The sequence below is a fragment of the Herpailurus yagouaroundi genome, unplaced genomic scaffold, assembly GCF_014898765.1.
Source record: "Herpailurus yagouaroundi ecotype Mexico unplaced genomic scaffold, PumYag 215, whole genome shotgun sequence".
NCBI lineage: Eukaryota > Metazoa > Chordata > Mammalia > Carnivora > Felidae > Herpailurus > Herpailurus yagouaroundi.
The window spans coordinates 9,679,534-9,706,298 of NW_024412446.1; the positions used below are offsets into that span (position 1 = coordinate 9,679,534).

Consider the following 26,765-nt stretch of genomic DNA (forward strand, 5'->3'; position numbering starts at 1 on the left):
TCTTGGTCTCAGAGTTGTTGAGTTTGAGCTCCAGACTGGCTACAGAGTTTACTTAAATAAATAAAATTTAAAAATAAAGTATGGGGCTGACATTACATACATGCTTCTGAACACCAACTTACCTATGCAGGTTATAGGCCAGGTCAATGGCAATGAGCACACCAGTGGGTGAAGGATAGATACTCATGTTGTCTGTGGTGTAGTCCAGGAACTTGGCCCGGGCATAGCGTTCAATGTCATGGGAGTCATAGTCCCCCCAGCGCAACTGGATATCAATCCAATACTTCTGAGTGGTGGTACTATCCATCACATCCCTGAGGGTGGAGAGAGGTTAGGAATCCAGGCATTAGGAAGCCACTGACACAACCAATGTCCTACAACTACATGAACTCTCAATCGCTACATCGAACTCTCAAAAAGGAAAGGAAAGTTTCCAAAGTAGCACAGGTAGAACAGTAAACGAGCTTCTTGGATGCCAAGGGCTGGGTTATAATGCACTTACTTGGAGTCTGCCAGCAATGAGGGCCGGGAGACATTCCACTTATAGGAGGCAAAAAGCAGGATATCTGCACAGGAAGAATTCATCTTATAGGACTTTCGGGGGTGAATTGTCTCCTTTTGTACTGTCTCAATTTCTAGTGCATCCAGTTCCTGATCAAATACCTGAAGGCAAAGGTAGAAAGGTTATGACTGCTTATGGGAGCCCACTTAAAATGAGACTTGTAGGAGTCCAGATAATGTGGCACCTGGCACCACAATGCAGGTCTCCTCCTTGGTGCTTCCAGGGTGGACTTCCCATACCAAGAGTGAGCTTTTTCATTTCTTTTCCTTTCTTTCTTTCTTTCTTTTTTTTTTTTTAAAAGTAGGCGTCATATCCAGCATGGAGTGCAATGTAGGGCTTGCACTCATGACTCTGAAATCATGACCTGAGATCAAGAGTCCTTAACTGACTGAGCCATCCAGGCACCCCAAATACAGTTTTCCTTTTTTTCTTTTCTCTTTAAGTAGGCTCCATACCCAGCACAGAGCCCAAGGTGGAGTTTGAACTCACAACCATGACTCAAGACCTGGGCCAAGACCAAGAGTCAAATGTTTAACTGACTGAGCCCGAGCTGACCTGACTTCTCATGGTACCCTCTCCCCTCACTTCTGGCCCACCTGACACAAGTCCATCACAATGCTCTCGTGGATCTTCTGCCATAAGTGAGCTCGGAAGATCTGGATGAGAGAGATCTTCAGTGTGGGGATCTTGCCATGCATGAAGATACCTGTCAGGTCCAGCTGCACCTGAAAGCCTACATATACCTGACGGGAAAAAGCGAGTGAAAGTGAACCCAGACATCAAGACACTTGTTTTCAGGACACAATGAAGGAAACAGAAACTCTTGTTTTTAGCTTCCTGTCTTCCAGGTCTAGCAATCACACTCACATTGGCTCGGTTGATGGTTGGGGACCACCAGAGGGTGAATCTACGATTGGGAATCTGGTTCAATCCCGATCGCTGAGCATTGGTTAGCTTCTTCCACTTCATCGACTCCTCAAAACCACTGGCCTTCTCCCTGGGAAAAAGAGACCAGGTAAAGTGATACCCTGCCATCTCCCAGAGCACTGGTCTCTGGTAAACGCCACAGAACACAAAGGCACAACAGGGATGAGCTCAGAGGGTTATGACAGGTTACCGTAAGGGGAGAAGAGAATCCTCACCAGAAAAGCCCCTCCCAGGTAGGGAAGTAAGTGCCCTTGAAGAGTGTGTGTTCCAGAATGCCTTCCACACCACCCAGGGCCTGGATCATGTCTGTGCGGTAGTTGTTCAGGTTCCAGAGCTTCCCATCATGCCGCTGGTGTGTCCACCAGAAAGGGTTCTGCTTCAAGACCTAGATGGCAAAGCAAGCACCATCAAGCTTCTGGGAGCCTACTGCCCCAGCCAGATTCCTGGCACAGCCGTGGGTTCCTCTAATGCAGGGGAAATCTCTGTACTATCCCCTCCATGTACCTGGTACTGCTTAAAGTCAGTTCGAACACGCCAGCCTTTATCATACGCCAACGTGTGCCGGTCCTTCTGGAAAAGGGTGTTGATTCGAGGAATGCCACGATCCCATGAATCCTCTAGATCTTCTAAGGTCAGTCGTCTATCAAAAAAACACTGAAGTCAAATATGTGCTCACACAAAGTTTATTTAGCATTCCTCCCTGGCCAAGGACCGATGGGTCAGATGTAGAACCTACTTCCCTGGTCTCCATTAAAATACAGCACGCTCTGTTCCTGACCTCCATGCAAGGCTGCACACCCCTGACAGGACTGCTATGCCTTCCTGGATGTGTACCTGTTCTGAGCAATGGCCTCTTGTCTCTTCAGTGCATACTCAGCCCAGACCCTCTGAGAATCAATGAACTCGCTCTCCCATGGTTGTATGTAGCGGTACAAGTTGGGAATCAGCTGGTCTTCTTCATGGCTCATTCCTGAACGAAAGTGTGTGATACCTACATCTGTCTGCTTGGACCACCTGTTTGGGGGCACAACCAAGATTAGAGAAAAAAATAAAACCTAAAAGTAAAGAAACATCCCCTTCCCTCAGGATCTAGAAGGTTTTCAAGCAAGTCCTACCTGAGGTCAGACTGGGGGATGAGTACATGGCCCATTGAGAGCATGCCAAGTCCACCCAACTCCTTAGGGGTATAGAACACAACAGGAGGGAAACGACTCGGCATCTTGGAATTGAGGCCAATCTTGATACGTGTCTGGATCTTGTTCTCACACTTCACTAGCAAGTCCAGGAGCTCCTGGGTGTTCACTACAGCTTCCCGAAAATATGTCATAAGGCCAATAAGAGCAGTGTTCCACTTATTCACAATCTGAAAATAGTGGGGAAAAGGTAAATTATAGGTGAGCCATGGGAGGGGACAAGTGGTGGGGACTACTTGGTCCAGTTGATTACACTCTTCCTAGTTCTCAAGGAAGACTTGAGCTCAGTGTCATTAGGGAAGTATACATAAGTCAAAACCACTGTGAGAATCTGTTTAACACCCACAGAAATGGCTACAGAACAATGACAACTGTTAGCAAGAATGTGAAGAAAATGGAACACTCCTCTACTATTGCTGGTGGGAACGTGTACTGGTGCAATCACTTTGAATAACAACCTGGTAGCTTAAAAGGTTAAACAGAATTACTGTGTGATCCAGTAATTCTACTCTTAAGTATATAACCAAGAGAAATGAAAACATTCATCTGCACAAAAATCTGTACCAAATGTTCATGAAAACATTATTCATAACAGCCAAAAAGTAGAAAAAACTCAAATGTCCACCAACTGACAAAGATAAACAAAATATGGTATATCCGTATAACAGAATATTATTCACCTGTGAAAAGGATTCTTCAAGTATTAATACATGCCACAATGTAGATGAATCTTGAAAACATGTTAGGTGAAAGAAACCAGACCAAAAAAGGTCACATATTGTACAATTCCATTTGTATGAAATATCCAGAACAGGCAAATCCATATAGACAGAAAGTACACTCATGCTTGCCAAGAGCTGAATGGTGGGGAGCAATGGGGAGCGAATGACTGCTAATGGATACAGGGTTTCTTTCTGGGGTAATGAAAATATTCTAGAATTAGGCAGTGGGGACAGGTGCACAATTTTATGAATATACCGAAAACCAAACAACTGTACATTTCATTATTTTAATTTTTATTAAAAAAAATTTTAACGTTTATTTATTTTTGAGAGAGAGGGTGTGTGAGCAAGAGAGGGCCAAAAAGCAAAGAGGGAGACAGAGGATCTGAAGCAGACTTCGTGCTGTGAGCACAAAGCCCAACGTGGGGCTCAAACTCATGAACTTTGAGATCCTGACCTGAGCTGAAGTCAAGAGTCGGACGCTTAACCGACTGAGCCACCAGGTGTCCCGGAACTGTACTTTTTTTTTTTTTTTTTACAATGTGAATTTCATCTCAATAAAAAAATCAACTAAGGCAACATAAACACTTAAGAGCAAATATAGTAAGTAATCCTGGGGTGGGTGAGAAAAAGGGATGAGAAAAACTACTAAAAATTAATAGAGGGAATAAAAACTAATGGGGCCACAGAAATTGCCTTCTACTATAAACAACTAGAAAACTGAACAAAAGATATAAAACAGTATCTTCAGACAACTGACAAATAGGCAACATAGGCCTAAGGGCCATGACCCTTGAGGAAAAGGAAACAAATGAAGTCAACTCCACGACAGTCCCCCACAACTTACTGCCGAGTTTCTAAGCTGCAGCATACACATAGAGGAGTAACAGAAACAGGGCCCAATAGTCTCGCTCAATTGAAGAGATCAAGATTAGAATTCAGGAGGCCAAGGCAGCTACAATTTTGTGGGGCAGAGGTACTGGAGAGAAGCAAGGTCTCCAAAAGAGATTTCTGGAGATCCATGAAGGGATTCCCCATGATTTTGGATGAGTACCAATGTGTATGGAGTAAAACTCCAAGAACACCCGAGATCAGAAAGCTGAGCAAGTCCCACAGGTCATATAAGGTTGGCAGCAGTTTGTGTTCCCACCAGCCAACTAGAGAGAACCTGTAATACATGGGAATTGGGTAGAGTCCCCAGAAGGTTATCAACCCAGCAGCAGAGGTTCATTAGCCCCAGAACAAAGGGTGCTATAGAGTTGCTATAACTACGCTTAAAAGCAAGCCTTCAAAGGACCAAACTAACCCACAAGTTATGAACTGCACACCAGAACACAACTCAATACTCTTTAACAAAACATAACAAAACCTATAAATAATGTAAAATTCAAAATTTCTAGCATGTAATAAAAATGATCATTCATGCAAAAAGAATGAATTATCCATAACCAGAAGAAAAATCAATCAATAGAAATAGACCTAGCAATAACACAGGTGATAAAATTAGTAACCAAGGACTATAAAACAGCATTTAAAAAATCTTATAATTACACTGGAGTATATAAAGGAAAATATGAACATAATAAGGAGAGAAGATACTAAACACCTCGATGGAACTTTCCAGAAATGAAAATCATAATATCTGAAATAAAAAAAAATACACCGATGGAATGACTCTGTAAAACTGCAAAAGAAAACAATGATTTACATTAACAGAAATCAGACAAAATAAACACTTTCCCAGACAGACAAAAGCAGAATGCATTCACTGCCAATAGATCATTACTATAAGAAATGTTAAAGGAAATTCTTTAAGTACCATGAAAACAACACCAGATGGAAATCTGGATCTACATCAAGTAACAGAGAATACCAGAAAAAGTATGTGAGTAAAATGTAAAAGATATTTTTGCTCATTTTGTAGTTTCTGTAAAAAAATAAAGTCTGTTTAGAACAAAATTAGCAACAAAGTAATGTATTCATAATACAGGTAAAGTTAAAACATATGACAAAAATACTACAAAGAATGAAGGGGGAAATGGAAGTGTAATGTGTGGTTCTTACACTATATGTAAAGTGATCTTAGTAGAAGACTAATGGTGACAGTAGACCATGGTAAGTCAGTGATGTACGGAGCAACCAATTAAAAAAAAAAAAGAAAAAGAAAAAGCGTAGGGGCGCCTGGCTGGCTCAGTCATTAGAGCATGCAACCCTTGGTCTCGGGGTTGTAAGTTTGAGCTTCATGTTGGGTGTAGAGATTCCTTAAAAATAAATCTCAGGGGCGCCTGGGTGGCGCAGTCGGTTAAGCATCCGACTTCAGCTCAGGTCACGATCTCGCGGTCCGTGAGTTCGAGCCCCGTGTCAGGCTCTGGGCTGATGGCTCGGAGCCTGGAGCCTGTTTCCGATTCTGTGTCTCCCCCTCTCTCTGCCCCTTCCCCGTTCATGCTCTGTCTCTCTCTGTCCCAAAAATAAATAAACGTTAAAAAAAAAATTTTTTTTTTTAATAAAAAAAATAAAAAAAATAAATCATAAATCTTAAAAAAAAAAAAATGTAGTTACTAAGCAAAGAGTGAAATAAACAAGCCCACTCAGGGTGCCTGGCTGGCTCAGCTGGTGGAGCATGAAGCATGCCACTCTTGACCTTAGGGTTAGGAGTTCAAGCCCTAAGTTGGGTGTAGAGATTACTTAAGAAAAATAAAATCTGGGGCGCCTGGGTGGCTCAGTCAGTTGGGCATCCGACTGCGGCTCAGGTCACGATGTCACGTTTGTGAGTTCGAGCCCCACATCAGACTGTGCTGACAGGTTGGAGCCTGGAGCGTGCTTCAGATTCTGTGTATCCCTCTCTCTCTGCCCTTCCCCCGCTCGTGCTCTCTCAAAAATGAATGTAAAAAATATGTATTTTTTTTAAATAAAAAAAAGCTTAAAGATGGAAAAAAGACACCCATGCAAACACAAAGTCTGAGTAGCACTACTATCAGACAAAGTAGACCTTAGGACAGAAAATATTACCATGAATTAAGAAGAACATTTCATAATGATAAGAAAGTCAATTAAGAAGATATAATAATCCTTGGGGCACCTGGATGGCTCCGTCAGTTAAGCATCCAACTCTTGGTTTTGGCTCAGGTCATCATCTCATGGTTTGTGGGTTTGAGCCCAACATCGGGCTCTGCGCTGACAGTGTGGAGACAGCTTGGGATTCTCTCTCTCCCCCTCTTCCCTCCCACCCCCACCAAAATGTTTGAAGAGTGTTAAAAAAAATATGTATATGTATATATGTTAACCCTAAATACATTTCATACCTAATTACAGAGCTTCTAAACTGTTTATATAAAGTAAAAACAGGTGGATGTTGAAGCAGAAAACTCAAAAATAATCATGAACACTACATATTCCTTTCAGGGGTATCAACAGAGTTGCTTGTATGTACAGAAGTATCTATGTGTTTCCACTGTAAGGCCCAATTCTAATTTCAGCTGTCTCTTTAGGTACATGACAACACTCCATCTGGCACACTCCCCTGGTCATCATTTGTATGCAGGTTCAATGTTCCTTGGACAAAAGGTTTGTCAGTTTGCATTTTGATATCAATGCAATGGCTCCCCTCTCCCCTAAGCCTAATATCTTAGATGAATTCCTTGTTGGTTTTCCATCTGCAAGCCAATACATTTTGCCCAACTTTCAAGTATGTTCAACAAAACGTCCTGATCATTTGCCTTTTTATACAATTACAACCTATATGAGTCATTTTGTTTTGACTAAGTATTTTAAGAATTCCAGATTTCTGAACTTCAGAAATTCTTCATGCTCAAAAAATATACAGTCTTCTTGAAAAATGTCACGTGGCTTTATGCTAAAAGTTTGGATGTCTCTAATAAAGTTAACCGTGTCTCTGAATAACCCCTTCCACAAACAAAACAAAAAAACCCCAACCACAAAAAAATGGACCTGAAAGAGGAAATAAATCAATCCACAATTATAGTTGGAGATTTCCAAGACTCTTCTCTCAGTAATTGACAGTAAACAAAAAAGTTATTACAAATATACAAAGACTTGAACAACACAATCATTCAACCTACTGGACCTAACTGACATTTATAAAACACTCTACCCAAACGCAGAATACAGATTCTTTTCAAGTTCACAACCATAAAACAAGTATTAAGACATCTGGAAAAACGAAGATCATAAAAAATATATTTTCTGACTATAACAATTACTAGCAACTGATAACAAAAATATCTGGAAAACCCTCAAATATTTTAAAATTAAACAGCATACTTCTATTTTTTTTTTAAATTTTTTAATGTTTGTTTATTTTTGAGAGAGAGACAGAGCACAAGCAGGGGGAAGGGGAGAGGGAGACAGAATCTGAAGGAAGCTCCAGGCTCTGAGCTGTCAGCACAGAGCCCCACACGGGGTTCAAAACCACAAACCACAAGATCATGACCTGAGCTCAAGACAGACACTTAACTAACTGAGCCACCCAGACACCCCTAAACAGCATACTTCTAAATAACATATGGGTAAAATAAAAACTCACAAGGGAAATTAGAAAATATTTTTAACTGAATGAAAATAACCCAACTTAATCAAAATTTGAGGGATGCAGCTTGAAGTAGTACTAAGAGGAAAATTTACAGCAGTGAATGCTTATATTTAAAAAGATCCCAAACTGATCTAACTTTTTACCTTAAACCAGAAAACTTTAAAGCAAATTACACCCAACTGTAAACAAAAGGAAAAATACTATAAGAGCATTTTGAAAACAAACAGAACAGAGAAAAATCAATGAAACCAAAGCTGGTTCTTTAAGATTAAAAAAAAAAAAAAAAGGCAAACTACAAAATACCAAATGATATAATCAAGATTTTAAGGTAAGGACTATGTTTTCTGGACAATTACTGAAGTGCAAGATCACATTGGCTGGAGTAACCATGGAAATTAGTCTTGAGCAAATAGCCGTCTTCAGATAGGTAAGATAAAAGGGACTTTCTAGGGGCGCCTGGGTGGCTCAGTCGGTTGAGCGTCTGACTTCGGCTCAGGTCATGATCTCACGGTCCATGAGTTTGAGCCCCGTGTCGAGCTCTGTGCTGACAGCTCGGAGCCTGGAGCCTGCTTCCGATTCTGTGTCTCCCTCTCTCTCTGACCCTCCCCCATTCATGCTCTCTCTCTGTCTCAAAAATAAATAAACGTTAAAAAAAAAAAAAAAAAAGGGACTTTCTAGAGTTAGGTAACAGCGTGAACCAAATCACAAAAGCTACACTGAGCATCTAGCTTGTACTCAAGATGAACCAACGAAACAGAAAGGAAGGCCATGGGCCAGAATGGGCTGGATCTGGGAGTAAAGTCAAACAGACTTGAGTAGGACAACTGTGAGGCTCAGTAAGCTCTTCGACTGTAATTGGCTCTAGGAACTGCCAGCTGCATGGTTTTTATCACAAAACACACCAGTTGTATTCTGCAGTTACCAGTGCTTTATTTCTGGAGGGGAGTAAGTCTGAATTCCCAAGAAGTACCACAGTCCTTTATGAATAACAGGAGTATTCTACATTCCTTTACAATAGCAGGTCCCTGGGTGGCTCAGTCGGTTAAGCATCCAACTCTTGATTTCAGCTCAGGTAATAATCTCACAGTTTGTGAGCTGGAGCCCCATGTCACGCTCCACACTTGGAGCTTGGAATTCCCTCTCCACCCCCCAACCCCTGCTCTCTTTCTTTCTCAAAATCAGTAAATAAAACATAAAAAACAAACAAACAAAAAAGCCTTAAAAAAAATAAAAGAGTAGCCAGAGTTGCTGGGGATTCAGGGAGGCAGGAAAGGAAATGCATCAGTGACTACATGTGCTACTAGGTACCAAGGTTAAGAACTTTACACTCATTATGCCTTTAAGTCTTCATAAAAGAAACAAATTCAACTTCTACCAACTTGCTCAACACACCTCATGACCCGAAACGAATGTGGAAAAATAAAAACTGATGTTAGGACAACAGGATTCTAGATACTTTCTAGGTCTTGTTAGTATTTTTACGGTAGCAAAAACACTCTGTATGTTTTAATAATCGATTATGTCATTATACATTTATCCAAACCCACAGAATATATACCACCAAGATGGAACCCGAAAGTATACTATAGCTTTTGGATGATCGTGATGCGTGATGCGTTAGTGTAGGTTTATTCTTGGTAAAAAACGTACCACTCTGGTGCGTGATGTTAATAGGGGAGGCTTGCATGTACGGGGATAGGGAGTTCATGAGAAGTCTGTCCCTCCCTATTTCACTATAAAATTAGAATGGGGGAGGGGCAGAGAGGGAGACACAGAATCAGAAACCGGTTCCAGGCTCTGAGCCATCAGCCCAGAGCCCGACGTGGGGCTCGAACTCATGGACCGCGAGATCGTGACCTGGCTGAAGTCGGACGCTTAACCGACTGCGCCACCTACGCGCCCCAACATTTATTTATTTTTGAGAGAGACAGAGGCATGGAGAGAGGGAGACATAGATTCTGAAGCAGGCTCCAGGCTCCGAGCTGTCAGCACAGAGCCCAACATGGGGCTCAAACTCATGAATCGTGAGATCATGACCCGAGTCGAAGTCAGACACTTTACTGAGCCACCCAGGTGCCCTTTTTTGAATTGTTTTAAAAAATTAAGTCTCAAAATAAATAATGTAAAATAGAAGTCAAAACGAAACTCAAAAAAAAAGAACAGAGAAATACATCTCCTGCCAAGCAAAGATGTTCTCTTGAGGCCTTTGCCTCAGGCTTTAGACTTCAAGTCATCCGGACATGGTGAAAGGGACACCTTGGTGAGGGAAACAGGGACTGCCGTGTTGGGAAGGTAGTGAAAGTGGCAGGAAGGCAGCAGTAAGGCCCTTCGGAACCTGAAGCTAAGTAGGCTGCACCTTGTAAGTCAGACTATCTATGCCCATCTCTGTTTTCCCGGTTATGCCTGGCCCTTATGAAAGCCCTGCTTAAACGTTCCAGCCTTATTTTCTAGCTCCCACTGGGACCGAAGAGAAGGGTCCCTGCCTGCACGCTTGGGCTAGTGTGCTGCACACACCCGAAAGCAAGGATGGTGAGAGCACCTAAAGTGGCAGTGGTGGCAATGACTGCAAGAGTCCAATTTTAGAGGACAAGAACAGGGCCACAAGGTCCAGCCACCTCTCACCCTAATGGATACTTCCCTTCTATTATCAACCTTGGAAGTGTTACAAGAACTATTTTACCTTAACACACCTCAGGAAACAAATTCCAATATTCTACTACCTGATCAAAACCCGGATCCCTCTACTTGATGAGAGCAAACATTTACTGAACAATTTACTGAATAATTTAACTTACTACATTTGCTATTTCATTCTCACAATAAGCCCTCAGAGCTGGGTAATACATCAGTATTCCTATTTTTTGTTTTTTCTTTTACATTTATTTATTTTTGAGAGACAGAGCACAAGGCGGGGAGGAGCAGAGATAGAAGGAGACACAGAATCCAAAAGCAGGGTCCAGGCTCTAAACTATCAGCACAGAGCCTGATGCGGGGCTCAAACCCACAAACTGTGCGATCATGGCCTGAGCTGAAGTCGGATGCTTAACTGACTGAGCCACCCAGGTGCCCCAGTATTCTTGGTTTAATTTACTTTTTTGAAATGTTATTTAAACCCAAGTTAACATATAGTATAAAAATGGTTTCAGGACAATTTAGTGATTCATCACTTACACAGAACACCCAGTGCCCACCCCCATTTAGCACATCTCCCCACCCAACACCCCTCCAAAATTCTGTTTGTTCTCTGTTTTTTAGAGTCTCTTATGGTTTGCCTCCCATTTTTTTTAAAAAGTGTATCTACTTACGTAATCTCTACACCCAACATTGGACTCAAACTCACAACCCCGAGATCAAGAGTTCCATGTTCTACTGAGCCAGCCAGGCACCCCATCATTGGTATCCCCATTCTATAGAGAGAACTGAGGCCCAAAGTGGGTGACTTATCCAAGATCTCAACTAGTTATGTGACAGAGCTATGATCTGAACTCCAATCTGACTGACTTCTAACCACTATAGTAAGTCGCCTCCCTAATCTCTGACATTACTCAGGCTCTCACCTCTCACACATCTACTCCCTTGATCCCTACAACTCAAGACCACTGGCCTCTTCTAGTCTCTTCCTACTCACTCCCCGCTACCCCCAATAATCCAGGATCCCAATAGGGGCCAGCACTCTTGATTCTCCTGCATTCAATCCCTTACCACTCCACAACAGTCTACAGCAAAACCCCAAAACCTGAACTACCAATAGAATATATCCACTTTGCCCATCCTGTCACTGAGTAGCTGAGTGCTTCTGGGAAGAACTCACACTCACAGCTGTCTTCTATTTTCTTGAAACTCACCTGGAACACACAGTTTCTTCAAAAACTGTATCATACCCTCACCACTGTGACCAACCCAGGCAAAGCTGAAAAATTCAGTATTTGTTATAACTTCCCACTCAACCTTACATTCACATATATCCAGACCTCTTTTCTTTTAGGTTTAGAGGAGGGTTCCCTCTGCTTCCCCTTTACTCTGCCCCCACTCAACTCTGGGGAACGCTGCTCCATCACTTACTACACTGGTCTACTGCACCCTGAACTGCTCCTGGCTCCTTCCTAATTAGAACATTCTTCACTCAATACCATTTAAAAATATTGCCTTGACCTATATCTCCCTCTAGGTGGCATCTCATGCCCTTCCTTTTTCTAGCTCTGGCAATTTGAAGGTCCTTGCTGTCTCCACTAACTCACTTCCCATAAAGCCTCACCCACTGCAATCTGGCTTCTATCCCCACTATTTCTGAAACAGCTCTTGCTAAGGTCACCAATGACGTCCTGACTGCCAAATCCAATGGATACTTTTCAGGCCTTATCTAACTGAAAGACTCTTAGGCAACTGACACTGTTAAATGCCTGCCCCAATTCCTGACATCCTTGGCTCCCATGACCCAGCACTCTCCCAGTCTGGCCATGCTATTGCTCAGTGTATCCTATGGTTCCAAACCTGTCCCTCTGCTCTTCTCATTCCTTACCCTGTGAAATCTTGCTCGCTCTTGAGTTTTAAACCACCTCCTAAACCACCAGACTCCTAAACCTACATCTTCAACCCAGATATCTTCTCCAAGCTTCAGACTGCAAAATATCTCCACTCGGACATCCTACAGGAGCCTCGAAGTTACCCCTGACTGCTCTCATTTTCTCACTTCATTTCTCTCTCTGAAGCTTCAAGCTCAAAGTATTTTACAGCAAATCTAAGAGATTATCAATTTAATAGGCATCACTAGGGTGGAAAAAACACACGTACGTGTGTGTGTGTATACGTTTGTATATATACATACATATACATATACACACATACACACACACTCATTTTGGAATTGAAAACAGAGGATATAAGAAGTGCCTGCCAGGGGCGCCTGGGTGGCTCAGTCGGTTAAGCGGCCGACTTCGGCTCAGGTCACGATCTCGCGGTCCGTGGGTTCAAGCCCCGCGTCGGGCTCTGTGCTGACAGCTCAGAGCCTGGAGCCTGTTTCCGATTCTGTGTCTCCCTCTCTCTGACCCTCCCCCGTTCATGCTCTGTCTCTCTGTCTCAAAAATACATAAACGTTAAAAAAAAAAAAAAAAAATTAAAAAAAAAAGAAGTGCCTGCCAAACAGCTCCATCTGGATATTCCTAGGAACCTCAAACGTTTTACATCCTGAACGAAATCCATTTATCTTCCCTCCTAAACCTGCTCTTCTTCCTGTACTCTTCCAGTTGGCAGTGCCAATATCCATGCCAAAAACTGAGTGTTATTTTCCTTTCCCTCTGGCGTCCCACCAAAATGAGGCTGCTGATTTCACCTGCTAACTACTTCTCAGATCTACTCTTGTCTCCTCACTGCTCTCATCTCTATCATCAGGACTTCAGCAGAAATCCCCAAACTTGATCTCCCACCCAATTTCTCTAAACCCATCTTCCCCACAGCTACAAGAGTGAAGGACCTAACACAGAAAGCTGGGAAAATCATTCCCATGCTTAAGAACCTCGTAGGATTCTTTAGACACCTGGAAGGCTCAGTTGGTTAAGCATCGGACTCTTGATTTTGGCTCAAGTCATGATCTCACAGTTCATGAGATCGAGCCCCACATCAGGCTCTGTGCTGACAGCACAGAACCACTTGAGATTCTCTCTCCCCCTTTCTCTCAGCCCCTCTCCCGCTCACACGGGTGCAAGTGCTCTCTTTCAAAATAAATAAATAAACATTAAAAAAAAAAAACCCTCACAGGATTCTTAACAAGCCATGCAATCCCCTCCATGATCTGGCTCTTGGTGATCTGTCTCGCCCCCATCTCCTAACAGTCCCTACTCCATAACTATGCTCCAGTAAACCCTGAATTTGCACAGCTCCACACATTTCATGCTAGTTACCTCTCCATACCTAAGGCTGAAGGAAGGCCCTCCCTCATCTACCTCATCACACATTACTTCTTCCAGGAAGACTCTCCTCTCCTTCTCCCAGACTGGGCTAGTCATTAACTTGAGTGTTCTCACAGATTCCCAAATAACACCATAGCTTTATAAACACTACATCCTAGTATAGTTCTCTTCTCTATGGATCTTGTCTCTCCAACTAGGTAGGTGAGCTCAAAGGTACATGCAGTGTGCACAGAGCCTTGAACGCAGTAGTTAACAATAAACACCAATGGAATGGATGAGTTACGGAATTCTTGTTACCTGACCCTTAGAGAGACCTGAAAAGGTAAACTCTCCCCTTGTACTATACTCAAAATGTGTAAGAAATTTTAAGAAATGCTGGGGCGCCTGGGTGGAGCAGTCGGTTAAGCGTCCGACTTCAGCCAGGTCACGATCTCGCGGTCCGGGAGTTCGAGCCCCGCGTCGGGCTCTGGGCTGATGGCTCAGAGCCTGGAGCCTGTTTCCGATTCTGTGTCTCCCTCTCTCTCTGCCCCTCCCCTGTTCATGCTCTGTCTCTCTCTGTCCCAAAAATAAATAAACGTTGAAAAAAAAAATTAAAAAAACGAAAAAAAAAAAAAAAAAAAGAAATACTAAGGGGCTCACGGTTGACCTAGCCAGAAGAGCATGCGATTCTTGATCTCAAGGTGAACAGTCTGAGCCCCAAGTTGGGTATAGAGATTACTTACATAAAACGTAAAAGCTAAGATACAGAAATGTATCCCTAAAAGCACTGTTTGGAGCACAGCCTAGTAAGAACCTGAATTTCTCTTTTTGGCATTATTGATGTTCTTGAGAGCATCAGCCAAGACATTATGTGCACCTTTACGACACCATGGAAAGACAGCAGGAAGAACAAGGTGACGTTTTAAACCTCGCAGAAGCTTAGATATGCACTGTTAACAAATTTCCAGATTATTTTTTCTTAACTCCAGCTGCCTTCAGGTGGGTGTCTGGAAGCAACTGAAGGGGAAAATGAATACTAGTTATACTTGCTTTTTAACATACACACTGTTACTGGTTAAAAAATGAGCTATATGAATCGACAATAAGCCCCCTGGGAAGATGTAAAAAACGTCAAGTTTTGTCCCAATTAAAGAATCCCACTTCTACTCTTACCTTAACTCAGTCATCACACGGACAATCCCTACAGGGTATTCTCAGAAAGGAACTGAGTTGATTTGACACTCTAAGGTTCTATATCATAAAGCATAGAAACTGGTACACTGAGCCAAGCTGGGAAAAAAGGAGAGCAAACCAAGGGAAGAGTTCAAAAGGATAGGAGATGGATAGAGGACGTGAAGGAGGTTGGGGCTGACTGACTTATATACCTTGGTGAAGGTGGTGGAGCCAGAGGCCATCAGAATCTGACGCACGCGGTTGTGGAAACGCTGCATTGACTCATCATCCACTCGCAGGAAACACTGAGCTGTCCGCTCTTTAGTAACCTAAACCACAAGGTCAAGGTTAATTTGTCTCTGATACTGTTATGGGAGCAAGGACCAACTCTGACACCACAACCCCTCACTAAGCCCTACTATCCAACAAAGCTCAAATGACTGATAACGAAAAGGTGTGATGTTCCTCACCCTATGTATCCCGAAGGTATGGGGGTGGAAATGCTACTTCTAGCCCCTTTCCGGACTGTACCTCATTCTGTAGGTTCCAGACCCCATCCTTGTGAGTGAACTCCTCATAGCTGGTGCGGCATTTAGGCAGGATGCGGCACTCAAAGCCACACATGTTGAACAGCAGGTTGGGGTTGTCCTTACTGTACACAGATACGAAGCTGTTCTCCCACTGAACTGTAGTCACTGATCGTGGCAGACGGTTCTTGATGTCCCAGAACACTGCCCGACCCCTGCTCACAGGGAACATATGGTCACATTAGTCTCCTGGAACTTGAAGGAATTTCCCTCAGAAGGCCAGACTGACAATATCCTAACAGAGTACACTCCTCCCACACAGGACACAAAGTCATAAATTCCCTGTTTTCTGGGTCCCTCAGACCAATGTCCTTCCAGCTTCCACAGCCCCCAATTTAAACTCACAAGTTGACATCGTGCTTCATGAGGCGCATGCGGGCATCTCGGGGCCAGCACTTCTTGTTATTATAGCCAACGATATTTTCATTGTTGGGATCAGGATGCTCTGTCAGGTAACGCTGGATCAGGTCCCGAGCCTCATCTGCTGTGAACCTATACCAGCGAGATGTGTGGCTGAGACCCAAATAAACTGGAACCTCATGAGACCTACAGCTTTGTAGAACCCACCTCCAACCCCCATCCTACTCATGGGACTTCATTCCATTTTAGAGCCCCGATCCAGCAGCAAGAACCTTAGTTCCTCAACTAAGGAACAAAAGCTGTGTCCAGAGGCTGGGCATATGTCTTGATGCCCTGCAAAGATAAGACTCCAGGCAAGGTCCTCACCTGAAGAAAATATGTATGCGATCAATGTATCTGCAGAAGAGACGGATGGGGTGGGCAGCCTCGGTGGCTATATCCTGGAAACTGAGAAAGTCATTTGGCATCTGAGGGGGCCCAGCCATCTCACTGGCCCGATGTAATCCCAACACAAGCAAATCCATCACCAGGCCATAGTACTGCACAATGAATGAGGCAAACTGCAGGCCTCTGATGATCCCGTAAGAATTTGTATGGTTCATGTCCTAGAAAGAAAAGATTTACAAACTCTTGGCAATTCTTAACCCAAGGCCATGTCTGAAGCCTCTCTGGGGGCTTATCCTCTTTTGTCCTCCCTTCAGCAAATCCTAACTCAGGGAGCCAGACACACCCCTTCCCCAATTCCTTGCTACCCTGCCCCTAAGACATACCTTATAGTTGATGACCACGTTGTTCTTGGCAGTCATGTAGTCGGCTATGTTGTGGTCTACGATGAGTCGCAGCAGCCTATTAAGCAGGGTCAAGTCGATCTTTTCATACATCTTTTCAAAGCGTGATTCCAGCATGACATTGCACTCACCCTCACTTGTCTCCCACACATCCTGCAGATTATTGATGCCTGAGAAGTAGTCAAGACAGGTGTCCAGCAGGTTAGAAATTCCCATCCCGTAGTAGCTACCACAGTCCATAACCTCATCACACTGCCCTCCATTCACACGTGTGGACTGATAGGAGTGCCAGTGTTGCTCAGTTTCACGTCAATACTATTTCCTTGGCACTACGCAGCAAGAGTCAGCTACACCACCTGGATGAGAACTTTAATGTAGAACTCAATTCACCTCAAATCAACCCAACTCACCTCAATTCCCAAGGGCAAACCCAGAAAAACTTTACCTTGGCACCACTTGTAAACAAGCAGAGGGGGTGGTTCTGTGTCAGCAGGCTTGATCCACGGTGGGAAAAGGCGGCGCTTGTCAGCTTCATACCACAGGTACTGGTCCAGGTAGGCGTCAGTGATCTTCTCCAGTGGCTCCACATCATAAACCGGCACCAAGTGGCTATAGAGATCCATGAACTCAATGCCCACCTGCAGAACAGGGAAGCTGGCTTACACGGATCCACCAATCACTTACTACTACTCTTGGTAGCAACCCACTACTCTTGGTGCCATGAACGAATAGCAATAGACAACTTGGCGGGGGGGGGGGGCATCTTACTCACTTCTTTAAAGGCTCTCTGAGTGAGGAGATGACGTTTGATGCGGGACAATGCCTCATGGGGGTTGTCATAGGCTTGCTCGATCAGACCTAGCTCCTCCCTCTGAGACTGGTTTAACCGAGACTTCACACTGATAAGGAAACAGGAAAGATGAATGGAAAAACCAAGAAGGAAACCAAAACCAGAAACCATGGAAGCTAAACCTTCTTTCTTTAGACTGTGACAATGATGCTGTCCTTCCCGCTCTCACCTTCCCAAAGGAATCCACTCTCTACTCTTTACCTGTAAGCTTCTTTGAGCCGCTCCAAGGCCAAGATGAGCAACTTGGTATCATGCTTGTAGGAGAGTGGGGGGAACGGGATGGGTGAGAACCTCCGGCTCTCCAGCCAGTGCACAGTGGTGGTATACACTGCCACCGCCTCCTCTGCTGTGATGTACGGCCCATCCTGCAAAGGAGACATAATTAGCCCCCCAGTGTAGCCTAATCCCCACGGGACAAGGCATAGTCCCAATTCTGCGGTCTATTCTCCTGCCCACTCCCCACACCCAGCCCAGCCTAAGCTGCCCAACCTTCAGGTAGTTGTGCTGCCGCTCCTGTTCTGCCTTCAGGTAGAGCCGAGTGAGGCGGCCCAGGTTCTTTTTGCAAACAGTCTTGTCCACAGTGGCTCCACGGCGGATCCGTTCTCGGTTGTAGTGGGCAGTGTTAGTCCACCAATCAGCCTTGGCCTTCACATATCGAAGGATCATATTCTCTATGGGTGTTGGCAGCCCAGGTACCTGAAAGTGCAAAAGGCACAGTGAGAAAGTGACAGGAGCCACATAGCTCCCAAAGGGAGTCTGAGAATGATAATCTTTTTTTTTTTAACATTTATTTATTTCTGAGACAGAAAGAGTGTGAGGGGGGGAGTGGCAAAGAGAAGGGAAGACACAGAAACTGAAGCAGGCTCCAGGCTCTGAGCTGTCAGCACAGAGCCTGAAGCAGGACTTGAACACACAGACTGTGAGATCATGACCTAAGCTGATGTCAGACACTCAACCAACTAAGCAACCCAGGCACCGCCCCCCCCCAAAGTTTTTTTTTTCTTTTAAGAGAGAGAAAGAGACAGACAGACAGAGAGTGGAAGAGGGAGAGAGAAGCCCAATGCAGGGCTCCATCCCACAACCCTGGTTCATGACCGGAGCTGAAATCAAGAGTCGGATGCTCAATCAATTGAGCTCACCAGGTGTCCCCGGGAGCAGTAACCCTAACCCTAGGAAAATGATGTTCCTGCCTTCTCAGAGTTGGGGTGACACCCACCTTCCAGGGAATGTTGGCCTTCCAGCAGCGCCAGGCTTCACTGAGGTGCTGCAGAATCGTTCGCGCCTTGTTCTGTTTAATTCCCTCAGGCATCATGTCCAGAATGTCATGCATCACAGCTGCCCGAAGCTCAAGATCAAAATGTGACTCCACTCGCTGCTTTGTTACAGTCTTTGCCACCCCCTTAGAGTGTCGGCCTAGAAGTGAATTGATTAAAGGCAAGATTCATTGCTCTCAGTGAGTCTCTACCATCATGTCCCCTCATTAACCATGGGTACACTGAAATCAACAAGTATAAACAAAGTGTCCACACACCCAGCACATGCAAAAATGACAAGCTACCTCAGATAGTCACAACAATGCTTCTGAGAAATTTCCATCCTACAAATCCAAGATAGCCTCAATGCCCCGGAGAGAAGCTCAAGAAACACAGTGCCAGGTCAGAATCACTGAAGAGTGGGACTTAGAGGCAATCCAGCAGAAAGGAATTCTCAGTCTCAAACAAGGGGAGGGGACATGATGGGAACATATGATCTACCCTTGAAGGGATTAAAAAAAAAATGTTGGACATAGAGAAAACCACTCACCTTCAAACTGTCGGGCCAGGAGGTTGCCTAGCCACCGCTCCAACAAAGGGGTGATGCCACGCATGAAAAACAGCCAGACCCGCCAGCCTGCAGCCCAGAAGCCACAGCCAGGGCCCTTCCCTACAGGGCCCTGTGGCCCCAAGCAGAAATCAAGAAAGTAAGTTAGCAATTCTTTTAGAGAGCAACTGAAAGCTGGGCACAGGTAGGGTCATGGGAAACATATCAAAGACAATAAAAGGAAAAGAGGCAAAACTCCTGGACTTCAACATCTAAAATAGAATAGGTGAGAAATTCTAAGGTACAAACCAATAACTGAAATTCCCTATTTAAAGGTGGGCTTTTAGGGGAAGTGTTAAAGTAAACACAGTGAGGGCAAGTAAGGACATACTTAAGACCTCTCTCCAAACAGGTCCCTGGAAAAAGCCCTGACTAGACATAAAAATTAAAATGGATTGGAGAAAGTGCGTGCATGAGGGCAGGGTCCCACCGTGTTGAAGCGGTAATAGATGAGATGTTTCAGGTCCTTGCACATGCGAATCTGCCGCATCAGCTTGTACTTGTAGCGGTACATGCCCGTCAGCTGCCCCACATGGGCAAAGATATACTGCAACCCATCTGCCAGCTGCAACACAATTACCCCATCAGGCTTTAAGCTAGAGTCAGTTCCATGATGAGATCAGGCTTCACTCAGCTTCCCCCCTGGGGCAGGGATCAAGGATACCTAGCCTCACCTGGAAGGCATCCACATTGCCCAAACGATACTGCACATGACTGTCTACCACCAGCTTAGTTAAACGCAGAACTTCTCGACAGAGATGGAAAGCATTCCCAAAACGAGATTTCTTTCTTTCCTGGAGAAGATACCAAAAATACAAAAAACATTAATTAGCAATGGTCCAAACTAGATGTACTCCTTCCCCAGAGGACAGAGCAAAACGAGTAACATCCCTCAAACCCAGAAGACCCTTAAGGTGAAATGCAGACACCTTGGTGGTGAGGGTCTTGACAGGCTTAAGATTGAAGTTGTAATCCAGGTGCAGATAGTTGAGGTTTTTACGGTGAATGAGAAGGTTGAGCATGTTGTAGCCCTGGCGGCAAACCTGTAGCCCCACCTCCACCCAGTCCAGCTTTGTGGACTGAAAGAATTTGGTGGCTTTGAAGGAACGGAACAGGTATCTGGGGTGGGAATAAGAGGGAGAGTGAGAGTTAGCTCCTGATTATGTTTGGAACAAAAGAAGTCTGAGAAATGACCCTCAGGCACCTTACCTCTTCTTTTGGGCTTTAGGGGGCCGGTGCTTCAGGGCATTCAGCACATAGTACTTAAGCAGTTTCTGGTAGGAGACTCTCACTTTCACAGGCTGCCCAGCAGGACAATGCTCTCGATACCTGGGAAAACAAGCCAAGCAGAGTTAGCCCATCTCTCCTTCCAGTCCCTCTGGTAAAGGCTGCAATCCCACCCAGTTGTAGTGTTCTCTCCAATACATTCATTACCATCCCCCCAGATAGAAATCTTACCAGTTCTTGACAAGGGGAATATCCAGGGCCCGGCGGGTGCGACCAGAGCGTAGGTTGAAGGGCCGTGGGGCCCAGAGGAGAGCAATGCCATTGGCTGTATTGTCTGTGTAGAGGGGTGTGTCCTTCAGGAAGGGCTCCACAAACTCTGGGAGCTCAAACTCCTCATCATCATCAGGCAACGGTTCCTGGCTCTGAAACGAGAATCCCCAAGAGTTCAGCTCCCACTGAACTCGGAAGAGAATTGGGATGAGAAGAAAACTCTCTGGGGCCAAGCACAGTGGCTACATCTGCCATGGAAACTAGGCTGCCAGACAAGAAAAGCCCTAAAGAGCCAGGGCAAAGGGGGCCAAGGGAGCAGAGAACAAGCCAGGGCCAATCAGGAAAGCAAGCATCACTCCTCACACCCCAAATGGCTCATCACCAAGGGCCTCCCAAGGAGCCCCAGTACCTTACACAATGCAATCACCTCCTGCCCAAGCTCCAAAACCTGAGCCGGGGGAAGGAGGTCTGTTAAGAACACTATGGAACATGGGTAAACATCAAAAACATTATTTCAAGTATAAAAGGTCAATCACAAAAGATCACACACTGAAAGATTCCATTTATATGAAATCTCCAGAATAGGCAAATCTACAGAAAGATTAGTAGTTGCCTAGGCAAGGGAGGTTCAACAGAAATAGAGTGACTACTAATGGTGCAGGAATTTCTGGGATGATAAAAATGTCCTAAAATTGCCTGTACAGATGGCTGAACTACTCAGAATACACTAAAAACCACTGAACTGTACACTTTAAATAGGTGAGTTACATGATACGTGAACTCTATCTTAATAAAAGGATTCCAAAAAAAGCCATAATGCAAACGGACCAGAACAGACTATACAGAAAGCCCCAATCACAGAAACACAAATTAAACACCAATAACTTCGTTTGAGCCAAGTGCCAAAGTGTCCAATTAGCTTCAAGCTCAAGGGGAACACTAAAGCAGATGACAAACACGTCTCCCTCTAGCTGATTTCCATCTAGTAACACTTAAGCCACAGTCATGAAATTTCTCTTGCAAGAACGAAGGTCAAATGTTCCTTCTTCTCACCTTGACAGAGTGCCTATGAGAAATTGGGTTGATTAAAGGATCAAAGTAGAAAGCTGGCAGATCAGGATCCTCAGTTTTGATGAACACAACGTTAGGAGTATGGTACCTAAAATGGAAGAACAATCAGCTCAAGTTCTCCTGACTCTCCAGCCTTCTCTTTTCCCCAACATGTATTCTAGCTCTCACCAGGTGAGGTGGACATGGTGTGGAAGATTATTGTACAGATAAGGGAAAGCAATCTTGTATTCAGTGCGGATAGGCTGCCGGATGATGATCTTGTTAATATCATTGAATTCATTCCAGTCTTCATCCCTAGGGTACAAAATCAAAGATGAGCAGACCAGCTGGGGAATTTGGAAACTACAAACGTTTCTCAAGGATCAAGATTAGATCTTATTCAACCCAAAGTACCTAAAATCCCCACTCTCTTCAACTTACTGGAGGTTGATGTCTCGAACAAGAGGTTCAAATTTGGGGCCTCCAGGAATGGCCATATTGAGTGCCTTGGAGGTAAAGAAGGCCTTCAAATCAAACAGATAGAAATAGTTGTCATCTACTAAGTCTGTCAGGAGCTGATTGGCCAGGCGATAGAGAGTGGACATCATGGGCAGTGTGAACTGCCAGCGCTGGTAAGTGGAGCCATTCACATACCTAGGAAAAAAAGACAGGCCTCTGTCAGTTAGGTATACCAGCTAGCCAAGCCATTCTACCTATTGCTCTCCCAGGACTCCTGGAATTCCAAAACTCTCACAGGAGCAGTAACTTAACCATCACTCACTTCCGGCTGTCCCTCAGTGGCTGGTGGTCATAGAACCAATCCAATACAGGGGCATCCTCTTCAGGGTCCAGCTCTAGCTGAATGGCCTCCAGTGGCTCAACATCTAGGATGTTGTCAGCATAATCCAAAGGTGGCTCTTCATCATCAAAAGGGGGGAAACGCATCCTCTTGAAATGCCTCCTGTCTCTTTTTTCACGGCGCATCATAATCCACATTGACCTAGAAGCCAAAAATGTCATACTATGGTTTCTGTTCACTGTCCCCAAACCACCCTCCCCCCATTCCAGCCCTTCTTACCCCCACTGGGAGATGTAGACAGGCTCAATGACCCAGGGAATCTCATTGACAAAAGAAATGGCTCCAGTGATGTGGTACAGCACAGGCACATCTCGAATCTGCTCCCAAGGCATAGGCATGTTCTCCAGGAGTTTCAGTACTGCATGGGGCATATACTTTAGGGCACTGCAACATTAGGGAGAAAGACGATTGTAAGTGACAAGGTGTTCTGCTACCTGTGCCATGCAGAGAAGCCACATGCTATCAGAGTACAGCATTCCACAGAAAAGCCTGCCTTACAGTCGAAACTCCCAAACTTAGCACACAGGCCTTCCTTGACTAGGAGCCCTGCCTCCTCCTCTCCAATTGTGCCACTCTTCCTCTTCAACTTCACAGTCCTACAGTATTGGGTTTCTTTTCCTCTTGAGATCGTTTTCGGGCTGTCACACATTCTACGTTCTCTGTACCTTCCCATAAATAATAATAAGAGGCGCCTGAGTGTCTCAGTTGAGCGTCCAACTCTTGATTTCAGCTCAGATCATGATCCTAGGGTCATTGGATTGAGCCCCATGTCAGGCTCTGTGCTGAGATTCTCTCTCTCTCTACCCCTTTCCTCCACTTGCAGTCTATTGCTCCCAAATTAAAAACATAAATAAAAGAAACCAATATTAAGTAAAATTATTCATCTTAAAAAAATAATAAAATATCTGTCATACTTTATTGTAACCATCTGTCTCATATTGGCCATGCCACTAGACTATAAGATCCAGAAAGGCCATTACATCCTATTCACTGCTCTATTCCTAGCACAGTTCTCAAAAAATACTTTTTATAACCAAAACATACGGCCCTCTTTTTTTTAGATGGCCACCTTAGACCATTAAGTGGCTAACATTTTTGTGTCCAAATAGAAAGGAGATTTGCTAAGGCACTTATACCTGTATTTACTCAGCTTGGGAGCAGAGAAAAACAAGAGTATAGAGGCTTCAGGAGTTAAATATCCTGAACTTCAGGATTCTGGTCACTGAGGAGTTACTAACAATAAGAATGAAGTGTCCTGTTCTGGGTTTCAACCCCTTCAAAGATAGGGACATCTTAACATAGCTTCAACAGGATGAATTAGAGGCAGATCAAGAAAAGAAATCAGGGCAATCAAGGGAATAACTGCAAGGGGCGCCTGGGTGGCTCAGTCGGTTAAGCGTCCGACTTCGGCTCAGGTCATGATCTCGCGGTCTGTGGGTTTGAGCCCCGCGTCTCAGAGCCTGGAGCCTGTTTCAGATTCTGTGTCTCCCTCTTTCTCTGACCCCCCCCCCCCCCGTTCATGCTCTTTCTCTGTCTCAAAAATAAATAAATGTTAAGAAAAAAAATGTTTTGTTTTTTTTTTTTTATTTTTTTTTTTTTCAACGTTTATTTACTTTTGGGACAGAGAGAGACAGAGCATGAACGGGGGAGGGGCAGAGAGAGAGGGAGACACAGAATCGGAAACAGGCTCCAGGCTCTGAGCCATCAGCCCAGAGCCCGACGTGGGGCTCGAACTCACAGACCGCGAGATCGTGACCTGGCTGAAGTCGGACGCTTAACCGACTGCGCCACCCAGGCGCCCCGTGGAAAAAAATGTTTTTTAAGAGAATAACTGCAAGATCTGAAAATTATCACAATCCTAGTTTTCTCCCTTTGCTTATAACCACCAAGATGGGCTGTCATTGAGGATTCCTGTCCCCAAATGAGAGCTGCTATCCAGGACTACAACCTATGGGACAGGAACAAAGGAGAGGGGCCAAATTGTAAATGAAATAATTCCAAGAGGTTCCTTACCCCAAGTAGACCCTTTTGTCATGGCGGAACTTCCTGTTGGTCATGTCTCCATGGTCTCGAATGATCTTCCTAACGTGTTCTGGGGGCATGTCTTCCTTCTGAGCATCCACAAATCCAAACTTCCGCTTTTCTGCATAGCGCTTGGCCTGTAATTGCTGCCATTTTCGGGCTACAAAGACAACTCGGTTTAAAGATCTACACACCCTCAGCCTAATCATCCCCACTTCTTGCCCCAGGGTAAGCTCCTGTCTGGATGTATGAGGAAGGGGTGGGCATACAGTAGATGCACTCCTTGCTAATTCTCTTACCTCCCTCTGCTTTATTTTTTCCTTTATCTCCTTCATCACATTTATGACTGTCTGACATTCTTGTTACACATGTTTAAGTTTTTTATTGTCTACCTCACTCATTGCAACTTAACCCTTATCAGAGTAGGGCTTTTTTTTTTCCATTGCAATTGTTTCCCCATTGGATCAGTGCCTGTAAATAACAGATACCTTTAACTACCCTATTAGATTAAAAAATAAATGGGCTTATAAGTGAGCTGACACCTCATGCCGACTTAACAAAACGGGGAAAAGAAGCAAACCCGCTGCGCGCACGCGCACACCCGCCCTAAGCCTCCCGGCCCGCAGGCGCCGGTCCCGCACGCGTTCTTCATTCACCTTTCTCCTGCAGCTTCTCCTCCGACATGTAGTCTGGCAACGGGGCTAGAGGGCCGGGCACCGGGTTACCCGGCCCTCGGTAAGGAAATACTCCGGCCATTCCCGGAGGATCTGGGGGGGCAGAGAAATTAAAACTGTATCGAGCAATAGGGCCCGGGCCCAGCAGGAACGCGTCAACACCCCCGACCTGCAGTTCCTCCTTGCTCAAAGTATGCCCAGCCCGGCCCAGCCCAACCCTCAAGCCTTTCAGCCCGACCCCCTCACACCTCCCGCAACACAGCCCTTAAAGCCCGCCACGAACCCCCAAAGGCCCCCACACAGGTAGCCGCTCTCTTCGCAGCACAATGGCGGCAAGCCTACGTCCGCTGTGCGTTCCCAACGCCGGGAAGTACGCAACTCTCGTTCAGCAGTCGATCCAATAGGCGCCCAAGTGCCCAGACGGATTAGAGAGCTCACCAATTAGAGTAGCACATAGGACCAGAGGGGGCGGTCCATAGGCGGAAATATTAAAACGCAAGAGGGTGGGGTCAGGTAGGCGCAAGCCCCGCCCCCCTCCTTTTTCGGGCTGCTTTTGGGACCTGGGGTAGATGGATCTAGACTTTAATCTGCGATTGGGGTCCATCAGACTACGACAGACCTTAGTTTTGAAAAATAAATTTGTAACAATCTGCACGTTATACTGTGTCTAGTTTCATAAATATAGGTTTGAGGTCCGCTAGCTCGGAGTCCATCCTTCTTTTGTTCATGCATGCATTCGTTCACTAAGCCATCTATTGAGTGCTCAATATGTATCAGGGGTTGGAAACAGCAGGGGGGAGGGGAAGCCAACCTCATGGAACTCACAGGGTAGCGGCCAAAGGACCCAGGATCTTGCAATGCAATGTGATGGGAGTTCAGGGGCAGGACATTTTAACCCTGCCAGTGAAGTCAAGGAGTTAGTCAATGCACCTAGAACAATAAAGAGGCCATGGAGATCAACATTGCTGGGTGACCTTTCCCCTCCTTCTCCATTCTTTTCTCTCTCTCTCTCTCTCTCTCTCTCTCTCTCTCTTTCTCTCTCTCTGGCAATGATCACACCATGGAGTATATACTGGACATAAATGCTTCTTGATTCCCTCAGGCTCTGCCTGTGTCTTGCTACTTGGATTGCTCTCCATCTCCTGCCATCCTGGTTTCACTTTCTATCTCTCTTATTGCATCCTAACAACCTTAAATCTGACTTAGT

At 44.9% G+C, this 26,765-nt stretch overlaps 1 protein-coding gene across 1 annotated transcript in view; it reads right to left on the reverse strand.

Annotated features, from left to right (window-relative positions):
* Nucleotides 1-25,944, reverse strand: part of PRPF8 (pre-mRNA processing factor 8) — a 33,163-nt gene extending 7,219 nt beyond the window's left edge. The window contains exons 1-32 of the mRNA XM_040455493.1: nt 25,842-25,944; nt 25,541-25,651; nt 24,876-25,044; nt 23,082-23,246; nt 22,785-23,003; nt 22,445-22,657; nt 22,193-22,318; nt 22,007-22,112; nt 20,915-21,105; nt 20,666-20,785; nt 20,386-20,575; nt 20,131-20,250; nt 19,887-20,021; nt 19,400-19,529; nt 18,813-19,009; nt 18,086-18,292; nt 17,798-17,961; nt 17,519-17,645; nt 17,192-17,384; nt 16,729-16,916; nt 16,325-16,563; nt 15,944-16,090; nt 15,543-15,753; nt 15,224-15,340; nt 2,605-2,852; nt 2,324-2,503; nt 1,994-2,129; nt 1,705-1,874; nt 1,430-1,559; nt 1,159-1,305; nt 503-663; nt 123-314 (exon numbers count right to left, since the gene is read on the reverse strand). Of these exons, the coding sequence (XP_040311427.1) occupies nt 123-314; nt 503-663; nt 1,159-1,305; nt 1,430-1,559; nt 1,705-1,874; nt 1,994-2,129; nt 2,324-2,503; nt 2,605-2,852; nt 15,224-15,340; nt 15,543-15,753; nt 15,944-16,090; nt 16,325-16,563; nt 16,729-16,916; nt 17,192-17,384; nt 17,519-17,645; nt 17,798-17,961; nt 18,086-18,292; nt 18,813-19,009; nt 19,400-19,529; nt 19,887-20,021; nt 20,131-20,250; nt 20,386-20,575; nt 20,666-20,785; nt 20,915-21,105; nt 22,007-22,112; nt 22,193-22,318; nt 22,445-22,657; nt 22,785-23,003; nt 23,082-23,246; nt 24,876-25,044; nt 25,541-25,640 (5,138 nt within the window). The 5' untranslated portion in view covers nt 25,641-25,651; nt 25,842-25,944. The remainder of the gene's footprint in view (nt 1-122; nt 315-502; nt 664-1,158; nt 1,306-1,429; nt 1,560-1,704; nt 1,875-1,993; nt 2,130-2,323; nt 2,504-2,604; nt 2,853-15,223; nt 15,341-15,542; nt 15,754-15,943; nt 16,091-16,324; nt 16,564-16,728; nt 16,917-17,191; nt 17,385-17,518; nt 17,646-17,797; nt 17,962-18,085; nt 18,293-18,812; nt 19,010-19,399; nt 19,530-19,886; nt 20,022-20,130; nt 20,251-20,385; nt 20,576-20,665; nt 20,786-20,914; nt 21,106-22,006; nt 22,113-22,192; nt 22,319-22,444; nt 22,658-22,784; nt 23,004-23,081; nt 23,247-24,875; nt 25,045-25,540; nt 25,652-25,841) is intronic.
* Between the last annotated feature and the right edge of the window lie 821 nt (nt 25,945-26,765).